Here is a 26,685-nt window from a genome sequence, read left to right on the forward strand (position 1 = left end):
TTAGTCCATGTATTTGAAAACAGGACACAAGGACAAAATGAATGGCCTGTGAACACTTTGTGTTTACTTATATTTACCTTTGCGATATACCTGTGATATAATCTGTATTTCTTTACGATCATGATCATATCATATCTGATGTTCTTTTCAAAGCGTCCGAGAAGTGAGGCACAAATCAATCCAATCACAGGGAGTTTCAAACTAAAATACATGATTATGGATATGACTCATATCCGAATGATGCAAATGTAAACTGATTATACGGATTAGCCGATAAAGCAAAAATTATGACTTGCGGGAAGGAAATTGGCTCCAAAGCGGACATGTTTGTAAAAGGTGTGGGTCAAAAATGTTTCAGTCCAGTGCTCCTTGAGGCCGAGTGCCTGAACTGCAGCCGCAGGACAAGAGAACAGATGAAGACTATTATCTCGTTTACCACACAGGATGAAGTCCTTCCTGCATCATTAGAGTTCAGCAATTCAGCTGTTCAACAATTCAGCAAGAAAACAATTCAGCTATTCAAGAAGCCCTCCTTTCCTTCTCCTCCCCTCTCCACTTTAACAGTGAGAACCTCCTCGAGCAGGACAATGACCTGAATCTATCTATCTGTCTCCCTCTCTCTCCCTCTCTCTCATGCACACCCCCTCTTTCTAACCTGGTTCATTACAACCTAGGCATGTATTAAAAAGATCTCCAACAAGTGCAGCTTGAATAAGAAATAGCCACTGCTACTCGTTAGAATGACAAAAAGAAAGAATGAGACAGACAGAGAGACTCCTGCTCTCCTCAAAATGAAGGACAGACCATGTGCTGCCTCTGATTTTCCATGGCATTTTACAACTGGTAGATTTATGACTCATTAATGTGCTTACTACTCTCCCAACCCAGCTGTGTTTGCTAACCTGACTGCAAGGTGCATTGTTATGTTACAGGGGTGTTCTTCTTTTCTCTGTCTCTCTCTCTCTCTCTCTCTCTCTCTCTCTCACGCGCACACACACACACTGTGTGCTAATGAAGGCCCTTATAAAACCAGGCACTCCTCAGTGAAGTGGTGATTAGGACGTCATAAAGCCGATAATTCGACTTCACATACATGAGCTTTGTGGGTTTGTGGCTTAGATCAACTGCCTGTGTGTGACGGAGGTGAGAATGAAAGCAAAGAATTTGTTCAAAGTCAAATAGTGCAGGAATGTTACATATGGAGCACCTGAAAGAGAAATCTGACATTGCTCTGTACTGAGGAAACAAAGACATTAAAAACAAATTATAAAAAAATATATATATAACCTGTAATTGAGGTCTTCTACAAAGGGCAGTAGATCATTTATTAAATGTTTACCTGATTTTTTTTTTTTTTTTTTTAGTCAAAGGTATTGGGAAGCTCTAAAGCTCTAAATTTGTGCAACTCATTTACATATCTCAGGTTCTGCATGCCACCTAATGGATACCACAAAGTACAGCTGTGTGATCATGTGTGAAAGGACATCGCCTGATTGAAAGTATCGCAGATTGATGATAGTATCAGTTATGGTTTTGAGGGGGTGGGTAGGACACAACAGGGCGTGGCCATACATGAATAGCCTAGGTTGTGTAACAGAATATCTGGGAGCTGGTTATGAGGCAGCTGTAGCTGCTCTGTAATTGCTAGCATTAGAGTTTCATTAGTTTTTATTAAGCACCCATTAACAAGGTCAGGAATGCTTACAACCTGAAGTAGGGACCATAAATTAACATAAGATATTACTTGTAACTAAGCTCACACAATATTTAAAATAAAATTAAATGAACTATGTGTGCATGTGCTCATTACTGAACAGCAGCTTACTGAATTCTTATTGAATTCTTATATAATGAAGTTGACCTGATAAACAACACGAGGTTTCATGTTCATAAATTAAACCCCTGTTTATGTCTGGTGAAAGCAGACCAGACAATCATGGCTTTATCTCTTCAGCAGCACAGACAATGAAAGATAAGATGCACCAGAGAAAGAGGTTATGTCACACCGCTCCAAAAGTTCATACAGGATGCAAAAGGTGAAGAAAAAAAAAACACATTTTACAAAATGCAACACACTTCTTAAAGCTTCTGTCCTTCTTAACGCTGCACACACTGTGTTTTCTGACAGACATTTAACTTGATAGCCATGAAAATAGTTGGAATTTATTGCCATTCCTGATACTACCTTCCATCATCCCAAACCTACCACAAACACTCTGGGAAAGTGTAAGAAAACAAAGCATAACAGTTTTGGTATAATATTCATTCTTCTTGCATCCTAATGTGATAGCAGTGGTCCATAAGCAGCAACCACATGCATTTGCAGGACTGCAAAATAAATTCACTCACTTCTTGAGCAGATTTGAGATTAGAGCTCCATAAAATTGCTGCAGTGGCCTAAGAAGGTTGCATGGTAGGGTATAGAAGCCTCAACTCATGCTTCCATACACCTGATTAACTTCAACCTAGTTACATTCCCAACTATATCGTGTCACATAACATGGATATGATCTCCTCCTATTAGCTGATAATAGTATTTTTGCATAATGTACTAGTACTCTACCTTAATAACTAACTGAGGAGCAAAACTAACTGAGAAAATGGTTTCAGTATTATTGTCCATGGCAGTCACACAAGCTACAGACACTGTGGATAAAAATTAGGGAGGGAAAAAAAACCTAGTCTGCCCTACTTCTTTAACTCCACTTTTCTTACCTCTATAACCTGCTTGGAGTCCAGCCTGAAGTTAAAATCTCCAAAGAGGAAATATGGAAGCCTCTCATAACGTTGGTCTGTGATCCTAGATGGGATGGGGGGAGAGAGAGAGAGAGAGAGAGAGAGAGAGAAAACCATCAGCAGAGTACAAATTTGATTCTTATTGGTATCTAATAGCAAAGCAAAAATCACAAACTCATTTGCCGACTTCTTAAACAATTCAGTTACACCTGAATCCAAATCTGGTTAGCAGAGCATTGAGGCAGATGTGCTGGATCAGCACTGGAACCTTAATCGAGAGGGTAGATCATCAGGAACAGGGCTGAGGCAGTGTTTGTGAAGCAAATAGCACTCCCTAGTGGAGGATTCAAATTGCACTGACACAGTTAGAAAGAACTGGATAGAAAGCACAGGTTCACACACTGCTGCTGATCTGATCTGATATGTATGGTGTGTGTCTCTTAAGCTCATTTCAGAAACAGCACACTTCTGCATTAACCCTCTCCTCTTGTGAGTGAAAACACACACCTGAAAACAAACAGCACGTTGCCAGACCTCTTTCCATGAGTGTATTACTGTTCTGCTATATCACCGTATTACATCCCATTTGATCCAACACTCCCGGCAGCTCTCTGAGAAGCATGGACGATTCATGGAGTCCTGAAGTCATGGAGCGCTTCCAGAGAGCACCGGGTCTCTACACTGTTCCCCGTTCTGTCTTCTCTTAATAAACACTCCTCAGATGAGGAATAATTAACTCTCCATACCTAATCATTTATTTTGTGTGAGCGTGTGTGTGTATGTGAGTGAGAGTGAGTGGGGAAAAGAGGTAGGAAAGTGTCTTCGTCTTGGATTAATTGGTGCAGATGCTATGGTGGCTAATCGCTGGGATAAATCTCCCCCATGCTCCCGCTGCCCGATATCACTGTATTTATGAGGTTGTAGAGGACGGGTCTCATGCCGGCGACTCTGTTCCAGGATGGCACTCTGAGGTAACTCTAAATCTATTTATGTTTGAACAGGGGGGTGGCAGGGTGTGCTATTTTATATCTGTCTGGGTGCAGTTCAGCAGCTGAATTTCAGATGGAATTTATTCTGGAAAAGGAAAACTTTTTAGGTGGTAGAAGGTTGACCTCAAAACATTTTGACCTCAAAACATTTTGATTTGTTCTAAACATATAGCCATACTTAAATGAATCATTTATTTCTTTACTTATTTATTTAAGAAAGCTTCTCAGACAGGTTGAAGCTACAGGTATGGATTGGGACTGGGATCCCCAAGACTGATGAGGGCATGAGTTAGCAGTCACATAAGAACCTTGGGATAAACCAATACCTTTTATATTTTTAACATGAACCTGGAAGTATATTCATTTATATACAATTATTCAGCACCTGACTGGTCATGGTCAGAGTGGTCTAAATTAAGATACTAGTTTGTTTATATTTTGTGATACAGAACCAACCACATATACTAGAAACTACAGCAAGCAGGTAAAAGCAGAAAATGAAAAGGGTGTAAATATGTAGTTGAGAGCAGTTAAGAGACTGATGTTGCTGAGGTTCAGGAGTCAGGGAGGAGTGGTAACTCAGTGTTTAAGGTGGGCCCCTGAGCAAGGCCCTTAACCCTCAACTGCTCAGTTGTGCGTAAATGAAATAAATGTAAGTCACTGTGAAAATTTTGACAGACCATGCTGGCATTTCTACCTTTGTGAGCATTGCATCGTGGTTATTACAAACAAACAAATAAACAAACAAGAAATAAGGCCACATGTATAAATCTGAACACAGATATGGATACTCGGAGCACTAATCAGATATGAACAGTAGCATTATTGTGTTACACCTCTATGGCAGTGTACACTGCATATCAATTGATTGGATTTGTCTAGCCATTAAAACCTAAACCAGACATAAAACGTGCTGCTCATGCTGTCATTTTGAGCTGCCGTCCCAACAAGTCTTTAGCACTAGAGAGGGTTTAAAGAGTACTTCTTTATGATTGGCTCTAAGGCATGAATCAATAGTGACGGCTCCTCCTCTTCTAATCTAATGAGTGACAGTCACAGTCAGCCCATTAATCCATACACACTCTCTAGAACTAGACAGCGTATATAGATATAGAGATTAGGACAGACAGACAATGAGACTTAGAGACACACATTCTAATTGTCTACAGCAGCAATAGTATATATTAAAGACTTAGTAAGATTTAAGTCTTTTATGGTACCATTCCTGCAGAGGGATAATGTACAAGCTTTATTTTTTTCAGGCTTGGATTCAGGACCAGCATTAATCAGCGTGGTATATGACCTGAGAGTGCCTCTAAACCTATTTGTCTGCTGGTCCTTTTCTCTAAATTCTCACACATTACTATAATATACTGCAAGATAGGCTTGAAAATTTTGTAAGCGCTGCTTGTCCTGCTCTTGCCTGGTGTACAGGATTATTCGGAATGTCAAATGGTGTTCCTCAAATATTGTGACAGTAAAAAAAAAATGCAGTTATTTATTTTTTCGTATGGCATGCAGTAAAATGATTAGACCTTACAGACTACTTGTGTATCTTTAATTAGCTTTTAGAGTAATATTTTCAAGATACAATACATGTGTCTTTCTATGTAAAAGGTACAAAAGATCCTTTGAGTGTCGACAAATATTTTTTTCCTGTATGCATTCTTTTATTATTAGTGAATGTCTTATTCTTGCATGCAGCTTGAGTCTGTGTTAAATGCATGTTATTACTTTTCCCTCTTCTTTTGGCCGTTTCCTACTCTCTCAACACTTAGTTGTCTATACAGATAACCAGTCTATACAGATAACCACACTGACTAGCCAACGTGTCCTGTGTGCTGTAATTCTTTTACATAAACCACATCACATCAGAGAATAAAAGAAGCAGAGAAAAGAAATGAACAGAGATAAGACAGAAGAAGTGATTAAGCTGTAGAAACGAGTATGTTGAATTGGCAAAGGGGACAGTGTAAGCTCTCTCACTTTCTCTGTCTCTCCCTCTTTCTCGTGATGCATGTTGGGGGAGTGGGTCTGGCTTTATCTTGTTAACAGCCATGTCTAATGCGACAGGCCGGCGTGTTTTGTCCTTGGCTCTAGGTATCAGCGGCGGGTCAGAAGGTAACCCTCTGTTTGCATGGCGCTTTCCTAAAGCTCCCAGCGCTTGACTTTTACCCCCCTGCCCGAGCCCTGGGGGCCCCACCTGACCTGCACATTACACACACAGTGCTGAGTGTGAATGGGCTGTAAGGTGGGGGGTCCTGGATGCACCCCATGACCCCCTCCCTCTCTCTCTCTCTCTCTGCCCCCACATCAACTGTGACATCAAAGTTCATTCATGCAAACTGTACTAGTGTCACATACACTGAGCACAATGGCACAGTCCTTTATGCAGACTCTAAACATGCAATTCTATGAGTCCAGAAAGAGCTCGAAAAGCTTCTGTTTTTACTGGTGAGTAGAGTGACTGTGTGGGTGTGGAGTTGTAAAGTGATTTATTTTGGCTGTACTAGCGTTGTACAAAGGCTATGGTCAAGCGCTAATTTATAACTAAATGCTCACTGCTCCCAGGGTCTCAACACTATAAGCACAAAGCTGAAAGAAAAAACTTTACACACACATTTTTCACACACACACACACAAATGTGCATACTACTATTAGCTTTCCTAATATTCCCATAATCAAAAGATAAACAAACAAACAAATAATAAATAAATAAATAAATAATCAATGAATTATTGATGAATTGGTTAATTAATTCCAACTTTGGAAAAAGGAGCCTAGCTATCCGTCACCTGATATGAGAAAAAGGCTCTGGACAAAAGCATTCTATACTTTTTTCCATATTTATTAATTCATCTATCAGCATTATAATTGAAGATTAAAAATGAATAAACAATGAATTACATTTGTGCTACAATATCATCATTTGTGCTATTGTTACTACCAATGTAGTAAATATGCAGTATATAGGGAATAGAAAAATTCAAGATTTGCATGTTATTCACAGGTAAAGATAATCTGAAATCTTTATGTGGATCGAATATAATATAATAGAATAGAATATATTTCAGCAACCACAAAAACATTACTGTGGGCCGATACATGAAAACGAATCAGAAACATTAAAGTTGAATGATTTGTTTAGGGTTTTAATTGTTTAATCAATACAAATAGCTAATAACTGTTAATGCTGTGACTTGCATTAATATTAGATTCTATTATGCAGGCACAGGTATCACTACAGGTACACCTTTACTTAATTGGGTTCATCATGACATTTTTACTCATTTTTATTGCCATTTTCTGGGACACTGTCAAGCTGTCTCAAAAACTACAATGATCTTTTCATTGTATCGAGTGCTGCGTCATTGTTGATGCAGTATGACAATAAAGACAAATGAGAACAGAAGAGTTCCAACCTGCTGGACATACAGTTTTCATTCCTTATTTCTTTCCATTTCTCTCTCTCTCTCTCTCAGCTTGGCATACATGCTGGGCATTACAGCTCTGCTGTGGAGACACAAGTCACTCCCCCGGTCTCAACGCTGCCCCCTCCCTGATTTAATGAGTGTTTCTGATTCACAGAGAATTGGGGCAGAATGTTAACACTCTGAAGAATGTGATTGCTGCCAATCATGTCACAGCCCCAACTGGAGACCCCCCAAATGACCTGTGACCTGCGGAAGTGACCACCCTCCAATTTTTCCGAGGCTGCTATAGGTTCACCCCATAGCATTGACTTGTGCGTGTGTATGTCTGTTTGGGGTGGACAGAGAAAAGGGAAGGGATCAGCCAAAATGAGGTCAAATATGACATTTCCTTAAAGGCAGCTGAAAACGTATAGTCTCTAATAAGTCAAAAAAACTGCAATTATAGTCATCAACAACTGTTACACTGATCATCAGAGAATATAAGCCTACACAGCTTTCTAATGATTTTATACCAATTAAGTAATAAGCTAACCTGAAACTGCCTTAAAAAAAGTTAATAAATGAATACTGCTTGCTCAATGATGCTATCACAATGGCCTACTGGCTCAAGACCTGATAAAACCAGCCTTTCATATCTTTTACAGTCTCTTGACATTCAAATACGACAACAGGAAATAATCTCCTTGGAATTTAGCAATATACGAGTGTGTGTGAGAGCAGGGCGATTGGAGTGCTGCCAATGCTCGAATGTGTGAAGCATATTTTAGCCTAACTAAGCAAGCTGATAAGGCTGAAAAGATAGAATGATCTTAGGAAATAGTGTTAATGAATTGTTGATGTGTGTGTAGGAGAGAGTGGGTGGAGTCCTGCCTGTAGTATAAGACAAGCAAGGCAGCTGATAATACTGCATGTGAATCGTGTTTTAGGGTTTTGTGCGTGTGTGTGTGTGTGTGTGTGTGTGTGTGAGTGTGTGAGGGAGCAGGGTGGGAAGGAGGTCTGGCTGACTGATTAACCTTTGACCCACTGGGCCTCCCAGGGTGAGGAAGCAGTTCACAAAGTCACTGCTGATCGACATTAATACCACATCCAACACAGAGCAACGGCTTAGAGACCGCCACACTACCACGCTAAAAGCCTTTCCTATTCATAAACACCGCACCAACACACACCAATAGCACAGAGGTTACTGCATTACACATTTTATAGCTTTTTTTCTTTAAGGTACCATAACACATAACTACTACAGAGAGAAGGAACGCTGATGATGTTAGCGCCAAACTGCCTTCATCAATCAGAGAATAAAAAATTATTTTAAGAACAATCAATAATTCAACTATTTGTCCATATCCTGCCATTTTAATGAATCCATTCAACCTTCTGGAGGGTCTCAGTTACATCCGCTAGGCTGCTCTTGTCTTTCTCAGTCTAAGTCTCTATCTCTAACCCTGTCTCATAGTTTCTCCCTCTATAACTCAGTGTCTCTTTCCTCTTCTCTCACTGTCGTTCTGGGAAAAGCTGAAAAAGGGAAAACATTTAGATTGGAGGGCTCTTTGAATGGGGTTGACAGTTGACTGATGACCGTCCATAAAGTGACAAAGAATAGCTGTGTGGCAGTCGGTGCAGCCCGGCTCTTCCCCCTGGGAAACTAATTGCCCTGAATTGTTAACGGCAACATTATTTTTCTGCCAATCACGCCATTTCAATGCCCCGAAAATGAGCATGAAACAAGCCTTTTGACTGAACAGAAAAGTTAAATGTCTCCAATGTTGATCAAATTAACTTCAGCCTCCTGACAATGGACTATATTTGTGTGAAAATAATGGAGAGGGACAAAGGGCGTCTTTCTGCCAAGATTTCACAGTTGTGATGTAAAACTGTTGCGCCCTGAACCCGAGTAGCTTCTCTGAAAAGAACAGCAAATGGAGACACATCCACTCACACAAAAGCCGAGCCTGTAGAGAGAGAAGTTATTTGCTCGGACATAGCTGCTGAATATCTTCGGTGGTGGGGTAGAATGAAAAAGTCAAGTGATCAAATCAATCACTATTAAATGTAATTTCATTCTCACCATTCAGCCTTTTCCCTCTATAAATATTTCATTCATTTAAACTTGAATGATGTGTTAATTTTTTTATTCTATTAACTAATATTCAATTATTATATACAGAACTAAATGGAATCAATCAATATGCTGTAATAGAATATAAATAAATTCGAGTTATTTTTAACACAGCTAAGAATTTTGAGCAGTGAAGAAATCATTTCAAATAATACAAAAATATAATATACTTGACCAGAAAGATAGACAGTCTGAGAGACAGACAGAGAAGACAATCCTGGAGCAATCCGGCTAAATGCTATAGTCTTTCAGCATTGTTCCCCTGAGGCCTTTAAGCAGTAGCGAGATACACAGTGTTTAGCAGCTGAAAGGGGCAGAGGAAAAGAGCTTATCAGGTGTGATCTCAATGGGCTGGAAACTGCACAATTAGCCCTCTAAGGAGATAAGAGTTTTAGATCATGGGCCCCCCTTACACTGCAACTAAAGGCATGTCAGTTTAGTGTGGAAATCTCTGCCCTTAAAACACAGCAAGAGACCAAAAACGTAGAGAATTCTCACTCAGAGAAATGGTAAGAGTGCAGGAGATGAGGCACAACCAAAAGGGAAAAGGCGGGGGCAGAAAGAAACATTATGGTAAAAATGGAATGGCGAAAGAGGGGGAGGTATGACTACATACTCTACCCTCTCCCTTTTCCTGCTCTCCCTTTCTGGCCTAGAAGTCATAGCGAAGGACAATGGGCCTAAAAGCTGGTTCCCAACGAGCCGCTGAATAGCCACACTGTTGGTGGTAGCACTTCATTCAAACGGCTCCACAGCCACATTGTCCTCCTCGATCGGCACGGGAGAATAGAGTTTGCTGGTGGCTGCCAAAAGGTTAGCAGCCCTGGTGAAAAGAGCCGAACATCATTCACTGGCCCTAACAGAGCTGGGGGGAAGCTTTTGTACTCTGCCCTCCCTTCCTTCAGTCCATCCGGATCTATATGAGTAAGACTGCGTCTCCATGAGTGATGTGCTGTTACACTCGGTAAACCAGCAGCAGGAATGAAACACACTCCCACCTCAATGATTTAGTCCCACCCACAAGCCTAAAATACAACCAGGACCTCCCCAAAAAGGGCAAAGATTATACTTTTGGCACCTTTTAATAAGAATTTCTATAGAGGATCAAGATGCTGCACAATACCTGCAATTTCACAGAAGGTCATAAACAACAGAAACATCTGCAAGGTTTGTAATGACTTTTCTGGCCTTGTCCTTTTACAACACTAGAGTGCTGGACATCAGGGTGTATATTGAAAAGAAAAAAAGAAAAAAAAACAGAGCTGGCAATGCTGCACTGCTTCAGAAATATGAACCTAGGTGTAGTATTTATGAGCCGACTTTTAAAAATAAATCAACATCACCAACGCTGGAAAAAAAATTCAATAAGATATGGCGCAAACCCTCAGTGTAAGCGGCAAGGGGTCCTTTTCATACTTCATTATATCCATAAATCCAAGTAAATATGGCTTAATAAAAACTGTAAAAGGTGCAATATTCCTAAAGCACCTCCGCTTGGTTGTCATTAAAGCTGCTCCATTCTTTCATCAGATGAGAAATCAAGGAGGGTGCTGGGGAAAAAAAAGATCTCTGAAACATAAAAGCAGGTCGTAATTCAGGGTGTCAGATGCCGGGCTGAAATATGCCAAGCATATGCATGCAGTTATTCAAAGTGGATTTGTGGTAATGCCATGGAAGTCACTGTGTGCATTCAGATTCCATGTTAGGGAGTGTATCATGATGGAAGGGCAGCACACCCACACTAACAGCCACATGCGCTGCAGTCTGTAAGTGATTGCACATTGACACGTTTTATGATGTTTTGACTCTGTCCTCTAGAATTATGAATTTGAAATGGAATTATGAGAGTAAATATCTATAATAAATATATCATCAAATACATCAGGTTTGGTGCACACTATGTATAAAAGGGTTTTTTTCTGCTACAGAACTGAGGTCTCATGTGGATGAAGCAGGATCATCCTGGAATAGAACACTTTCATCAGGATCAGAAATGTTTCATTACTGAATAAAGGTGATTCCGTCAGAAGAACTTTGAATTGCTTTGTTATGACTCCCCACATTATAATTGGTCACTGGACTCATTTAGTGTAGAGGCTAAGCATTCAGGCATGTAGGGTCTTTTCAGGCATTCAGTCCTCTTCCACACACACACACTCCTACACTCTCACAGCTACAGCCTCACAGCATCACTCACTCACAGACTCACTTGCTGGCTCACTCATAGGCACACTCACTCACTCAGAGTCACTTGCTCACTCCCTCACAAACTTGCTCACTTCCTCATAGATTCACTCCCTCCCTCCCAAACTCACTCGCTTACTTCCTCACAGAGTCACTCACTCACTCCCTCACAGTCACTTTGCTCACTCCCTCACAGATTTGCTCACTCTCTCACTTTCGCAAACTGGCTCACTCACAGACTCACTTGTTCATTCCCTCACAGAATCACTTGTTCACTTATTCACAGACTCACTCACTCCCTCCCTCCCTCCCTCACAGATTCACTTATTCACAGACTCACTCACTCACTCCCTCACAGATTCACAGACTCACTCATTCCCTCACAGATTCACTTATTCACAGACTCACTCACTCACTCCTTCACAGATTCACTTATTCATAGGCTCACTCACTCCCTCACAGATTCACACCCTCCCTCACAGATTCACTTATTCAGACTCACTCACTCACAGATTCACAGACTCACTCCCTCCCTCACAGATTCACTTATTCACAGACTCACTCCCTCCCTCCCTCACAGATTCACTTATTCACAGACTCACTCACTCACTCCCTCACAGATTCACAGACTCACTCATTCCCTCACAGATTCACTTATTCACAGACTCACTCACTCCCTCCCTCACAGATTCACTTATTCACAGACTCACTCACTCACTCCCTCACAGATTCACTTATTCATAGGCTCACTCACTCACTCCCTCACAGATTCACAGACTCACTCATTCCCTCACAGATTCACTTATTCACAGACTCACTCACTCACTCCTTCACAGATTCACTTATTCATAGGCTCACTCACTCACTCACTCCCTCACAGATTCACACCCTCCCTCACAGATTCACTTATTCAGACTCACTCACTCACAGATTCACAGACTCACTCCCTCCCTCACAGATTCACTTATTCACAGACTCACTCACTCACTCCCTCACAGATTCACAGACTCACTCACTCACTCCTTCACAGATTCACTTATTCATAGGCTCACTCACTCACTCCCTCACAGATTCACACCCTCCCTCACAGATTAACTTATTCACAGATTCACTTATTCACAGACTCACTCACTCCCTCCCTCACAGATTCACTTATTCACAGACTCACTCACTCCCTCCCTCACAGATTCACTTATTCACAGACTCACTCACTCCCTCCCTCACAGATTCACTTATTCACAGACTCACTCACTCCCTCCCTCACAGATTCACTTATTCACAGACTCACTCACTCCCTCCCTCACAGATTCACTTATTCACAGACTCACTCACTCCCTCCCTCCCTCCCTCCCTCACAGATTCACTTATTCACAGACTCACTCACTCACTCCCTCACAGATTCACAGAGTCACTCATTCCCTCACAGATTCACTTATTCACAGACTCACTCACTCACTCCTTCACAGATTCACTTATTCATAGGCTCACTCACTCCCTCACAGATTCACACCCTCCCTCACAGATTCACTTATTCAGACTCACTCACAGATTCACAGACTCACTCCCTCCCTCACAGATTCACTTATTCACAGACTCACTCCCTCCCTCCCTCACAGATTCACTTATTCACAGACTCACTCACTCACTCCCTCACAGATTCACAGACTCACTCACTCACTCCTTCACAGATTCACTTATTCATAGGCTCACTCACTCACTCCCTCACAGATTCACACCCTCCCTCACAGATTAACTTATTCACAGATTCACTTATTCACAGACTCACTCACTCCCTCCCTCACAGATTCACTTATTCACAGACTCACTCACTCCCTCCCTCACAGATTCACTTATTCACAGACTCACTCACTCACAGATTCACAGATTCACACCCTCCCTCACAGATTCACTTATTCACAGACTCACTCACTCCCTCTTTCACAGATTCACTTATTCACAGACTCACTCACTCCCTCCCTCACAGATTCACTTATTCACAGACTCACTCACTCCCTCCCTCACAGATTCACTTATTCACAGACTCACTCACTCACAGATTCACAGACTCACTCCCTCCCTCACAGATTCACTTATTCACAGACTCACTCCCTCCCTCCCTCACAGATTCACTTATTCACAGACTCACTCACTCCCTCACAGATTCACAGACTCACTCACTCACTCCTTCACAGATTCACTTATTCATAGGCTCACTCACTCACTCCCTCACAGATTCACACCCTCCCTCACAGATTAACTTATTCACAGATTCACTTATTCACAGACTCACTCACTCCCTCCCTCACAGATTCACTTATTCACAGACTCACTCCCTCCCTCCCTCACAGATTCACTTATTCACAGACTCACTCACTCCCTCACAGATTCACAGACTCACTCACTCACTCCTTCACAGATTCACTTATTCATAGGCTCACTCACTCCCTCCCTCACAGATTCACACCCTCCCTCACAGATTCACACCCTCCCTCACAGATTAACTTATTCACAGATTCACTTATTCACAGACTCACTCACTCCCTCCCTCACAGATTCACTTATTCACAGACTCACTCACTCCCTCCCTCACAGATTCACTTATTCACAGACTCACTCACTCCCTCCTTCACAGATTCACTTATTCACAGACTCACTCACTCCCTCCCTCACAGATTCACTTATTCACAGACTCACTCACTCCCTCCCTCCCTCCCTCCCTCACAGATTCACTTATTCACAGACTCACTCACTCACTCCCTCACAGATTCACAGAGTCACTCATTCCCTCACAGATTCACTTATTCACAGACTCACTCACTCACTCCTTCACAGATTCACTTATTCATAGGCTCACTCACTCCCTCACAGATTCACACCCTCCCTCACAGATTCACTTATTCAGACTCACTCCCTCACAGATTCACACCCTCCCTCACAGATTCACTTATTCAGACTCACTCACAGATTCACAGACTCACTCCCTCCCTCACAGATTCACTTATTCACAGACTCACTCCCTCCCTCCCTCACAGATTCACTTATTCACAGACTCACTCACTCCCTCCCTCACAGATTCACAGACTCACTCACTCACTCCTTCACAGGCTCACTCACTCACAGATTCACACCCTCCCTCACAGATTAACTTATTCACAGATTCACTTATTCACAGACTCACTCACTCCCTCCCTCACAGATTCACTTATTCACAGACTCACTCACTCCCTCCCTCACAGATTCACTTATTCACAGACTCACTCACTCACAGATTCACAGATTCACACCCTCCCTCACAGATTCACTTATTCACAGACTCACTCACTCCCTCCCTCACAGATTCACTTATTCACAGACTCACTCACTCCCTCCCTCACAGATTCACTTATTCACAGACTCACTCACTCCCTCCCTCACAGATTCACTTATTCACAGACTCACTCACTCACAGATTCACAGACTCACTCCCTCCCTCACAGATTCACTTATTCACAGACTCACTCACTCCCTCCCTCACAGATTCACTTATTCACAGACTCACTCACTCACTCCCTCACAGATTCACAGACTCACTCACTCACTCCTTCACAGATTCACTTATTCATAGGCTCAATCACTCACTCCCTCACAGATTCACACCCTCCCTCACAGATTCACTTATTCACAGACTCACTCACTCCCTCCCTCACAGATTCACTTATTCACAGACTCACTCACTCCCTCCCTCACAGATTCACTTATTCACAGACTCACTCACTCATTCACAGATTCACAGACTCACTCCCTCCCTCACAGATTCACTTATTCACAGACTCACTCACTCCCTCCCTCACAGATTCACTTATTCACAGACTCACTCACTCCCTCCCTCACAGATTCACTTATTCACAGACTCACTCACTCCCTCCCTCACAGATTCACTTATTCACAGACTCACTCACTCACTCCCTCACAGATTCACAGACTCACTCATTCCCTCACAGATTCACTTATTCACAGACTCACTCACTCACTCCCTCACAGATTCACAGACTCACTCATTCCCTCACAGATTCACTTATTCACAGACTCACTCACTCACTCCCTCACAGATTCACAGACTCACTCATTCCCTCACAGATTCACTTATTCACAGACTCACTCACTCACTCCTTCACAGATTCACTTATTCATAGGCTCACTCACTCACTCCCTCACAGATTCACACCCGCCCTCACAGATTCACTTATTCACAGACTCACTCACTCACTCCTTCACAGATTCACTTATTCATAGGCTCACTCACTCACTCCCTCACAGATTCACACCCTCCCTCACAGATTCACTTATTCACAGACTCACTCACTCACAGATTCACAGACTCACTCATTCCCTCACAGATTCACTTGTTCATTCCCTCACAGACTCGCTCCCTCACAGACTCACTTGTACACTCCCTCACAGACTCACTTGTTCACTCATTCACAGAGTCACTTGCTCACTCCCTCCCAGACTTTCTCGCTCAATCGCTTTCTCAGACTCACTCCCTCCCTCACAGACTCACTTGCGCACTCCCAAACAGACTTGCTTGGTCATTCACTTTCTCAGACTCACTCACTCGCTCACTCATTCACGCTTACAGATTCACTCACTCTTTCAATCACAGACTCACTCACAGACTCACTCACTCAGTACATTTTGTTCAATAAAGTAAAGATAGACTACCAGGTGACTCTTACAGCTAAATGGTTATAAACTTATGAATAAAAAATAAAATGTTGCACTATAACTCGGCAGCATAGTCATTATCAGCATTATCATTTCCCTTTAACAAAAGTAATAAATTCCTTTTTTTCATATAACTTTTTCCCATTTAAATCTGATATAGTTCCTAGGCAGTATACACACCAAGATATTTGCTTACATGACCAACTGATATTTGCTTAGAACACCTGCTTAGTAGGCTGTGATTAATAAAGCCTCTGTGCAGGATGCTTCATTCTTAAGCCAACCAGCACTAAGCTGTTTGAACTGCAGCAAGGAAAGCTGATGTTGCCTAACTTCAAAACATGCAAAATATTGTGGATGCAAAACATTAAAGAAGTGATTTTCCTTTTCTTTTTCTTGGCTGTGTGTTGATTTCCAGCTTCCTCTGATAAGGTTTGCTTTCAGTTTAGAGAGTGTTTGATTACCCGTGCACACTTGCTATCACTCTTACCTGTCCAGAACATAGCCGAGAGCTTTCTGTCGCGTGCCTGAGTAGACAGAAGGGCTGTTTTCCCAGGCCACCAGGTTGGAGGCATCGTGGAACAGGTGAATATTAACCAGGTCAAAGGCACTGTGAACACAAGAGAGAAGAAACACTAAGCTTATTGCAAACCATCACAGAAACCCAATATAAAATCTAAAAATAAAACCCAATGCCTGCCTTAGAATGTAAATGTCATTTGTTACAACACCAACGAGTGTCATTTACTCCTTAATGTTAGTGATTTGCTATTTTAGATTGCTATAAGGCTATTATTTTGAATTTGTCTACGGCTTTCATGGTTATAACGTGACTTTCAATGTGATGTTATTCTGAAAATGTTTGCTAATACTTCCTGAGAGATGGAGGGCATGAGACAAACCGATTTTGATTGGACACTTCTTGATCTCTTAGGCTTATTCGAGCATCAACCATGAGCATCAGCTTATGTTTATTTACATAGCTTGCACTATCACCCTAAAAACTGAGTCCCATATACAAACCCTTCTTTTACCATTTTCTTACGGCAATCTAGTTCGGCAGCAAATCTAATTTAAATATGTCATGTATTCCTGTTCATATAGTTTGATCTTTGCCCCTTAATGCTTTGACCTTTAACACACCACGCTATACAGTCTATAAGCGATACAGCATAAACCATGAATGACTGTGTACTCTGCTCTTACATGACTACGTGCTGGTACATGCCAAAGCCACTAATCTGTTTAAAAGTGACATGTGTAGAATGCTATAGATGCTTTCACAGCGGCCCCGCGGCTAAGCCTGTTATACCTCTGTCACCATTTCATTCCACCACACACTCACTCTCTCTTTCTTTTCCTCTCTCTCCATCTACCTCGTGTCATCCCTCTTTCTGGAACAGAGCCCAGTCCCTGTCACGCATCATCCCTCTACTCCAATCCCCTATTTCAGCCCTTTTGTCCTGTTGTATTTCCTCTATTAGATTACCCACACAGCTATCCCCCTTCACCCATCTCCCCATGGAGAAAACCTTTAAGATCCTGCACATGCAGGTGCAATTGCATGTAATGTTTTCTGTCATCTGTCAGATAGAGCTGCTTGACTAACGTGATTAGGCCTAATCCAATCCAGCCCTTCTCCAGCAGCTACAGCAGACACACACACACAGGGAATGGACATTTCCTAGTTCTTGTGGATAGCTACAGAGTATACACAAACACAGAGAAGACTGTTTGTGTGCGTGTGTGTGTGTGTGTGTGTGTGTGTGTGTGAGAGAGAGAGAGAGAGAGAGAGAGAGAGAGCAGGTAAAACATGTCCACTCACCAATCCCCCATAGCCCAGCGAGTCCTGATAAAGCCTTTTCTGGACCATTTGCACTGTGGAAAAACAACACACAGAAACTATATTAAGTAATAGTATTTGAAAAATTTCCAAATCATTGTACAAATAGGTTAAAACTGGGGAGAGCAATTAAAACGTATTAGGCAGATGTCTGTTTAAGGCACAACTGAGACAGGATACAACTTTAAATTTTTCATGTTGTTCAAAAACTCAAAACTGGTAACTCGCAACCTTCTGATCAGGAGCCCAAAGCGTTAACCATTAAGTCACCTCTTCCACAAACAATGTCAAAAAATCATGGTGAATTATGTTGTCTGGAGTGTGGCGAGTTTATATTCAGACACCTTTCTTTTTTGTAAGAGAGATGGCGCATTCTGTTGGACAAAATGTTTTCTTGTTCATGTTAAACATTTAAATGGTTTCACTTTGTATTTCTATAGTTCGACATTTTGTTTTCATTTTCACAGATTTTACAGAAAGTGAAAAAGAAATGTATCCAAATTCTTATATTTTAACTAAACTATGATTGTGTTTAATAACTGCATCAACTACATGCTGATTCAGGGACAGGGATATATAATATAATTACCAAGTTCCAGATGACCACATATGGACATTAGGTCTCACACCAACAAACACCTTTACTTTTCACACAGCATGCAGTCTAAAAGCATTATAAATGAGTAATAGTACATATACAGTCTATGCAAGAAGTCCATGAACTTGCTGTATTTTGTCAGATACAAGGTTCTCTCTGCTAGGAAAGGAACTCCTGTGTATACACAGCATTCTGCACAGAACTGAAAAACACTGGGCAGTGGTTGCTCAGTGGTTAAGGCACTGGTCTAACTGATCAGAAGGTTGCATGTGAAATTCCCTGCATCACCAAGCTGCCACTGTTATGTCCTTGATAAAGACACTTCTACTTCAACTATTTAGTTGCATCCTGTCTCCAGTGAAAGTAAGTTTTGTGTAAATGCATCAGATAAACAGTCAAATGAAGTAAAAACTCAGACTGGGGTGAAAAAGTCAGATATCTTATACACTTAGGCATCAAGCTAAACATGCTGGAAATCAAATTAACGTCTCGTTTCTCCACAACATTCAGTGTTTCTGTGATTTCCTGAACATATTTCATTTTTATATCAACATTGTGAACTCCGACCCTCACACACTCTGACCTCCGACCCAAGTGTGAGCTTTCTCTGTCACTCGCTCGCGCTCTCACTCACTCATTCATTCATCTTTCCATGTACTAATTCAATCACTCACTCATTCATTCTCTCTCATGCACTCATACACTCACATACTCACTCACTCGCTCTCTCACTCATTCAACACACACACACACCCACCACATGATTTACCACACAGCGTGTTATTAAATGAGAGACAAATTGATCCTGCAAGCGTCCTCATTTCCAATGCACTGCCAAATAAATAATCAGGCACTCGCGCTCCCTCTCCCCGAGCTTCTAATGGGGAGTTAACTGCTGCCGTGAATAAACTAATTACAGTCCGGGTCCCATAATTACAAATTGACTAATTTTATTTTTAAAAAATCTTGAGGCAAATTAAAAGCATGAGAAGGATATGATTCTGCCTCACATCATCTTTCAGAGCACATTAGGACAAGATTAACTGTATGAAATGGAATTACATTAGCATAGTAAAATGAATCCATAAGCTAGAGCAGAGGGAAAGCAGGGTTTATATTAGTCTGAAAAATGAAATGTTCAGGATCACTCAAGCTAGATAATCCAGTGTCTTTCAAACTCATCTCTGTGTATCACATGTGTAACATATCATTTAGAAACACCAGGAGGAAAATCTAACTTTTAATACACTTGTAAAAGATGTCTAAGAACAGTTGAATTCTGTAAAAATCTGCCTATAAACTAATATCAAAGACATATAAATCTAAAAAAAATCAAATAAATCTTGGAACGAGTACATCAGAGGGACAGCTCATGTTGGACGTTTGAGGGACAAAGTTAGAGAGGCCAGATTAAGATGGTTTGGACATGTCCAGAGGAGGGAGAGTGAGTATATTGGTAGGAGAATGTTGGACATGGAGGTGCCAGGCAGGAGGCAAAGAGGAAGGCCAAAGAGGAGGTATATGGATGTAATAAGGGAGGATATGAAGCTAGTGGGTGTAAGTGATGAGGATGCAGAAGATAGGGATAGGTGGAGAGAGATGATTCGCTGTGGCGACCCCTGAAGGGAAAAGACGAAATAAGATGATGATAAATCTAAAAAAAAATTGTCTATAAGACAAAAACTCCACCAATAATGGTCATAAGGTGAAACATGGAATTAAAATCACTAAATTTAGTTTTATGTAGTTTTGTTTAACTGCCCAGCATTAAAGTAAGTTTACCGTTTCTCATGTTTTGCTCATGTTACGGCTCAAAGTATTTTACTGGGATTTACATTTAAAGAATGTTACTGGGATTTACATTCACACAAGTCACATTTAAATGAAGTTAAAGCACTATTTTTAGTCCTTCACTATTCTGACATGCTGCACTAGCAAGAGTTTTTTATTTAAAAAAAAAATAAATGAGTGAAAAACATAAATATGGGGAAACATTTACTAAATATTGACAAGGGCCCAGTTCATTTCTACTAAAGATTCACACCACTGACCTTAATACTGACAATAAAACTGAAATGACCTCAGAGGGAGTGGAAGAGAGAGAGAAAGAGAAAAAAGAGAGAGATTGAAAGCGTCTGCTATGACTACTCTCTCAGTCTGGCCAGTGGAAGGGGCATCAGATGTCCGTTGGAAAGGTCAGTGGCTAAGAGGTGAAATTGGCTCCTCAGATAGCTCAGGACCACTGACAATGATGAACGGGTGTCCATAAGAGGTCACCATGACCAGCGGCTCGTGCAGATCCGCCCCCAAAACCGAGAACAGCGGGGAAAAGTAGTCATGTGGAAACATGAGGCGCAGGGGCTGAACGAGCGAATGGAACAGTCCATAATCTCATATCTGCCCCATATCTGATGACTCAATCATTGTCTAAAGTCAGCCATGTCATGATTCCCAAGAAAAGGTTGGGGGCTACGCAGCTAGAACGCTCATACGCACTGGCCTTTTGGAGTGTTGTGCTTGAGAAACCCCATAAATAACAACCCCAGCTGGGTCTGAGAGACATGATGGAAATGTATATGGTTAGAAATGCATGGTGAGTAATAACTAATACTCACAACGGGTGATTGATGAAGCACCACACAAGGGCTCGTCCATTACTCTTTATTCTATCATTTCTCTTGCTATGGAAATGGTCATAATAAATGAAGAGTGGAGGAGGTGCAGGAAAGGAACTTGAAACAGGATCTTATACGACAAGAGAGGATTTGAAAGAAATAGCAACTTATTTAGTATTCAGTACTCGTTCATGTCTAAAGTGATGCTTAACACATTTATTATTATTATTATTATTATTATTATTATTGTAAATCAAATGTGTATTTGCTTGACACAATTTGTCTTTCCAATTGTACAATAATCATAGCTCTAATACAGAATGTACACACACAATATTTGGCCTAGAATAACCAGCTGAATTAAAAGTGTCCTTGGTAAAAATAAACCAGAAGCTCATTTCGATTCTTGTCATGTGACTGCCTTCTTTGATTTTGACATGTGCATGCACAGACACCTGATTCTATTTCAGTAAATATTTTTACTTTACTTATACTTGAGCTCAATATATAAAGCATTTTGTTTTACATTTTTCAACTGTGATAAAATGAAATACGACGGCCTGTCTTTACTGGATATCACCTGTGAACAAATAAGCAATCAGGTTAAGACAGGTGACTAAACCTTTGTGCCGATGACCTTGAAGAACATCGAAGACAAACCCCAAAAGAACAAACAAAGCTCGTTTTGTAATTATTCAACAAAAACTAGACAGAGGATCATGTGTCTGAGTTGCAAGAGCACATGACAAAAAGCCTTCGGATTCATTCAAGTAAGCATCAAACCTTCCCATAAATAAATATAACAAATGTAACGAATGACCGCATGGCAACATGACTTAAAAGGATTGGGGTAAGCTGGAGAAATGACAGACCGCCGTATCCATCAGCTCGACCTTTCACAAACAATGCGCCCGGCGGTTTGTCCACTTCCTTCTGACTCGGCTTTTCAATTAATATCATCCCCTCGCTTGGCCACCACTTAGAGCCATAACTCACTGCAGCAGCGTTTTTGCATACTGGGAGGGGAAAGTCATTTACACCGCACCCACAAACGGATCCTGAGGAGGATACAGGGTCAGGAGGAAGAAAGGGTATGGTACAAAGATTAGGACCAAAAAGGCAAAGCTACGACAACCTATGAGGCGATGGCTAAGAAAGAAGTAGGAATTACTGATCAAGTCACAAATATTATTTATCTCTAAAGACAAAAATATACAGGTTTAAAAGGGATGGTGTGACGTCACCGGGCATTTTCTCCTTGTTGCATTGCCAGTAAAACCTTTTGCCTGTCAATCAAACAGGGAGATGAAATTCCTTCCTTCTTGCAATGATGTCAGCAGGAGGTTAATATCATCATCCAGTTCTTAGCAAAGATAACTAGGTTTTCTCACTTTCTCTTCATTGTGTTGACAAATTAGCTTCATCACAAAGTTTACTAAGCCTAAAGACTTAAAAAAAGTCTTGTCCAATGCTCATTTCTCTTTTTGTACATGGTGCTTGTCTAAGTTTTAGTGCTGTCCCAAATACGACGTCACTTATCAGTTCAGACCCAGATCCGGAAAAGGATCCAAATCCTGCTGTCGCTGGACCGGAGCTGCGTGTTGCCCCGGATTCGCCGTTAATAGGATTCTTTTAGAGCAGCAGATGGATGGCGAATCTGGCCGGTTTCATCTACTAAAAGAGGGCATAAATCACAGAGCGGGGAGCGGGGACGAAGCCTGGGTTATCACCAGCCGAGCCACCTCACCACAGCCTTGCATTAGAGCATTAGTGAAATTAATTCATCTTTCATAAGAGGTCTGAGCCGTATCCGTGATCTATGATAACAACCAATCTCTCACTACGCAGAGGGCCATGCGTGTGAGAGTGTTAGTGTGTGTGTGCGTGTGCACTCGAGGGTAAGGGAGAGTCCCTGTCCAGGCTAGACTACACAAATCTGCGACTTCTAAATGGGATAACATTATCTGGAGTGCTGCTCTTGAGAGCATCATCTGAGATTCATAACACAGCCGTGAATCGTACATAAATCAATGCGCAAACTTTGTTTTCTCATCCTTTCCCCCCCTCTCGCTCGTTTTTCTAAACCAGCCAGTCAACCTTGCTGTTTTTGTTTTGCTTGTGTTCTGGTAATTATTGTGTACGGTGTAGCAACTGAATCATAGTAATTGGTTTTAGATCATGTGGAAATGTCACATTTGGAGGCAGGGGGAATACAGAGGGAAGGTACGAGGGTGTGTGCGTGCGTGTGTGAAGGATAAGGAAATTGGGAGAGGCCCGTGAAAGGCCAACTCTGTCTGCTTTTGCATATATTTGCTGGGCCGCGCCGCCAGAGCGTGGGTAACTGATGAGCTCTGAGAATCAGCCTGACACACGAGCACCCACACTCTTTATTACTGTAGCACCCTCACACACACAGACATCACTACATAGGGTAACACACACACACACAAAGAACAGTAAACACGGAAAGTCAGAAAATGCAAAAATATGTGTGGAATCACTACATTATAGGAGATGAGTATTTCTGGTGCCGCTTTTCATGCAGCCAAATGAAACGTCAACTTCATTATATGTAAAAGATGTAAAATGAAAGAAATGCAACATCCCATTGCATATGTTTTTCTTGAAATGCTGCACATCGGTATAGAACGTGTCGTGAATTCAGAAACATCTGCAAATAACTTTACCCTGACAATTAATACTTAATCAACATTCATCTAAATATTTCTCATCACCTAAATATTAGACAGCATAATTATGTAGAATACTGAATTTCTCTGTTTTACTTTCTCTATTCTATGGCACAATACCTATATACACCTCAATCTTAAACTAAAGGTGCTGATTCATTTTGCATGATTTATATTTATGCGCTTGATCTAATGTGGTATTGTTTCTATAGTAGCAACTTACACAGGGATGTGTGTGAAGGCATTGCGCATAAACAAGTTTTTTAAGAAAAACATGTAATTATTTATATATGGTAAATGGAAATCTTTGGAAGAAGTCTCCAGTGTCAGCACTATGTAACAGTGAAGCTGTAATAAAGTTTTCTGTACCTCGGAAAATCAGGAGAGATAATCATTTTTTAACTAAATATCACAATTGATGGTAAATTGCTGTGGTAGATAAGGACTAAAAGATGCTGTTATTGGAAAATAATCAACATCAGGGTGGTAACAGTAACTCTGCTTTGCATCAGATTGCACCACACCACCTCATCAATGATTATTTTCCCGTAACAGCATGCGCCATCATGCTTAATTCCTGACTTATCTGTCTTACTGGGCCGGGGCTAATAATGACTATATATCAAAAATATCACAATATATTATATCGTGATAACTGTTCTTGAGAGTGTTGCACATTATTCCTGATATTACTAAATTATATATGAACTGTATTCTTTCTTACAGTAATGACTAGTTGCTTAAATATAGAAACTTTTTGTCATCAGTTCCTTCATATCCTTCAGTTCGCACTCCTATTCCTTGTTCCGTAGTTTAACTACTCATAGCAGGATCACGAATAAAACTGTAGACACAGTTGTTAGAAAATATTCTGGTGCATAATTATCATCATACAAATGTCTTCAAGTATCGATCATCCCTGACATCCCTGCTGCATGATTAAAAAGGTACATATTTTTAGCTAACCAACATTTTCATTAATATTAATTAGAAACAATTCCCTTTTTTTTCCCTAATTTATAATGTACATACAAAACAGAGGCGTTTTAAATTTTGTCGGTCAGACAAACAGACCCTAGGTTTAGTGAGTTTGATTTAAGGGCACTCCAGCACTATAATGGCTGTAAAAATGGAATTATGGTTTTATGACCATCATTTTCTCTGCCTGGAAATCTCCGATAATCACACAAAAGGGAATCATACAGAATTACACAGTAATGAATGCATTTAGAACTTGTAGGCATGTCGTATGGACACAGGTCATACAGCAGTCATTAGGATCACAGATCACAAAGTGACCACATAAAGTGGTGCCAACAAGAGGAAGAAACACACCTCAGGAAAGTAGTCTTGAGGGAACTTCTCTTTCTCCAGCATGGACGTGCTGTCTAAAGTGTCCGAGTAGATCTCCTTGCCAACCACCTTCTTGAACTTCTTGGCTAGATAAAAGACACAACCATGAGAGGGAATTGTCACAGGGCTTTACTTACTGAGAAATTAATCAGAGATGGGATCTATGCTGAAAAATGAAGACAGAGAACCATTTTCAGACAACTGCTCCACCTACTGGTCTTAAAATGATTAACTCTTTCTATTAGATGAAAGCTGAACCCTGAGCTGAAAGAGTTCAAAATGTTAAAACGGGACCAAAATTTTACTATCTGAAATTCTGAAATATGTTGTTATTCAGTGTTTAATAGAACACACCCGAATCAAACCAAAGAACTTGATTACTGCTGCTTTCCCAGTTTCCCCTCAGAGGAAATGTAGAGAAAAATCAGTGTGTGAGAGCGGTGTGGGCCGTCGAGTCACTCTGGCCTCCTCTCTGTCCTTCACGGGGCGACAGCAGCTAATGCTGACACCCGTGTAATAGCATAAGCTTTAATTAGTGTGACCAGAGGGACCCACAACCTCTGACCTCAGTAACTGATGAGGTCACCTCTAACCATCCGATATCTCTAGCATAATATTAGCACTGCCTGAAATCTCATGAATTAAATTCTAATATTAATAAGCGTCAATGTTCCTTATTACTAACTCTATCTCTCTGGATGGCTTTTTTTTTTCCAGCTCTTGCTGATCACACAGGTTTAATGGAACTGGCGCGGAGTGTATAAGGTGTCATATTTGAAAGGAAGCTTACCTTTGAAATCAAACTGGTGGATGTTTTTTAAGGATTCGTGTATAAAGTAGCAACTTCCTAGTGCCTGCAGGGAAGAGGAGAAAAACAAAAATCGGTTTAATATACAAATTGCATGTATGTTTGTCCTACAGATTAAATATGTACGTATTTGAAAAAATACAGGGCCTACATAGATGAGACTTATTTATCCAGCACATCCCGCAGACGTTAGATCTGGGAAGCCAAATCATCACTTTGAACTCTTTGCCATGTTGCTCAAACCATTCCTGAATACTTTTTGCTGTGTGGTAGGGCACACTCGCCTTCTTCCCATAGTGCATCCTGGTGCCAACTTTAACAGGAAGCTGTGATGCTCTATATATTCTGACATTTCTTATCATAGCCATTATTAACATTTTCAGTAGTTGAAAATAGCTCTTCTGACTATACGGAGTACCCATCGATCCCCATTGAGCATCCGTGATCTCGTTGATGATTCACCAGTTCTCCTTTCTTGGACCACTTTTAGGGGTAAATTTGACCACAGTTTATATAAATATATGTATATATTACATTTACATTTCTGGCATTTTGCAGATGGTCTTTATCCAGCGTGACACTGGTTCAATAAGTCACAGACTTAGAATACC

At 41.0% G+C, this 26,685-nt stretch overlaps 1 protein-coding gene across 2 annotated transcripts in view; it reads right to left on the bottom strand.

Moving 5' to 3' along the window:
* LOC131348677 (inositol polyphosphate-5-phosphatase A) overlaps nt 1-26,685 on the bottom strand; it is a 150,152-nt gene that overhangs the window by 39,722 nt on the left and 83,745 nt on the right. For both annotated transcript variants that reach the window (XM_058383815.1, XM_058383821.1), the window contains exons 5-9: nt 26,057-26,120; nt 25,249-25,352; nt 17,993-18,045; nt 16,658-16,777; nt 2,716-2,800 (exon numbers count right to left, since the gene is read on the bottom strand). In XM_058383815.1, coding sequence (XP_058239798.1) covers nt 2,716-2,800; nt 16,658-16,777; nt 17,993-18,045; nt 25,249-25,352; nt 26,057-26,120 — 426 coding nt within the window. The remainder of the gene's footprint in view (nt 1-2,715; nt 2,801-16,657; nt 16,778-17,992; nt 18,046-25,248; nt 25,353-26,056; nt 26,121-26,685) is intronic.

Source organism: Hemibagrus wyckioides, linkage group LG03, assembly GCF_019097595.1.
Source record: "Hemibagrus wyckioides isolate EC202008001 linkage group LG03, SWU_Hwy_1.0, whole genome shotgun sequence".
NCBI lineage: Eukaryota > Metazoa > Chordata > Actinopteri > Siluriformes > Bagridae > Hemibagrus > Hemibagrus wyckioides.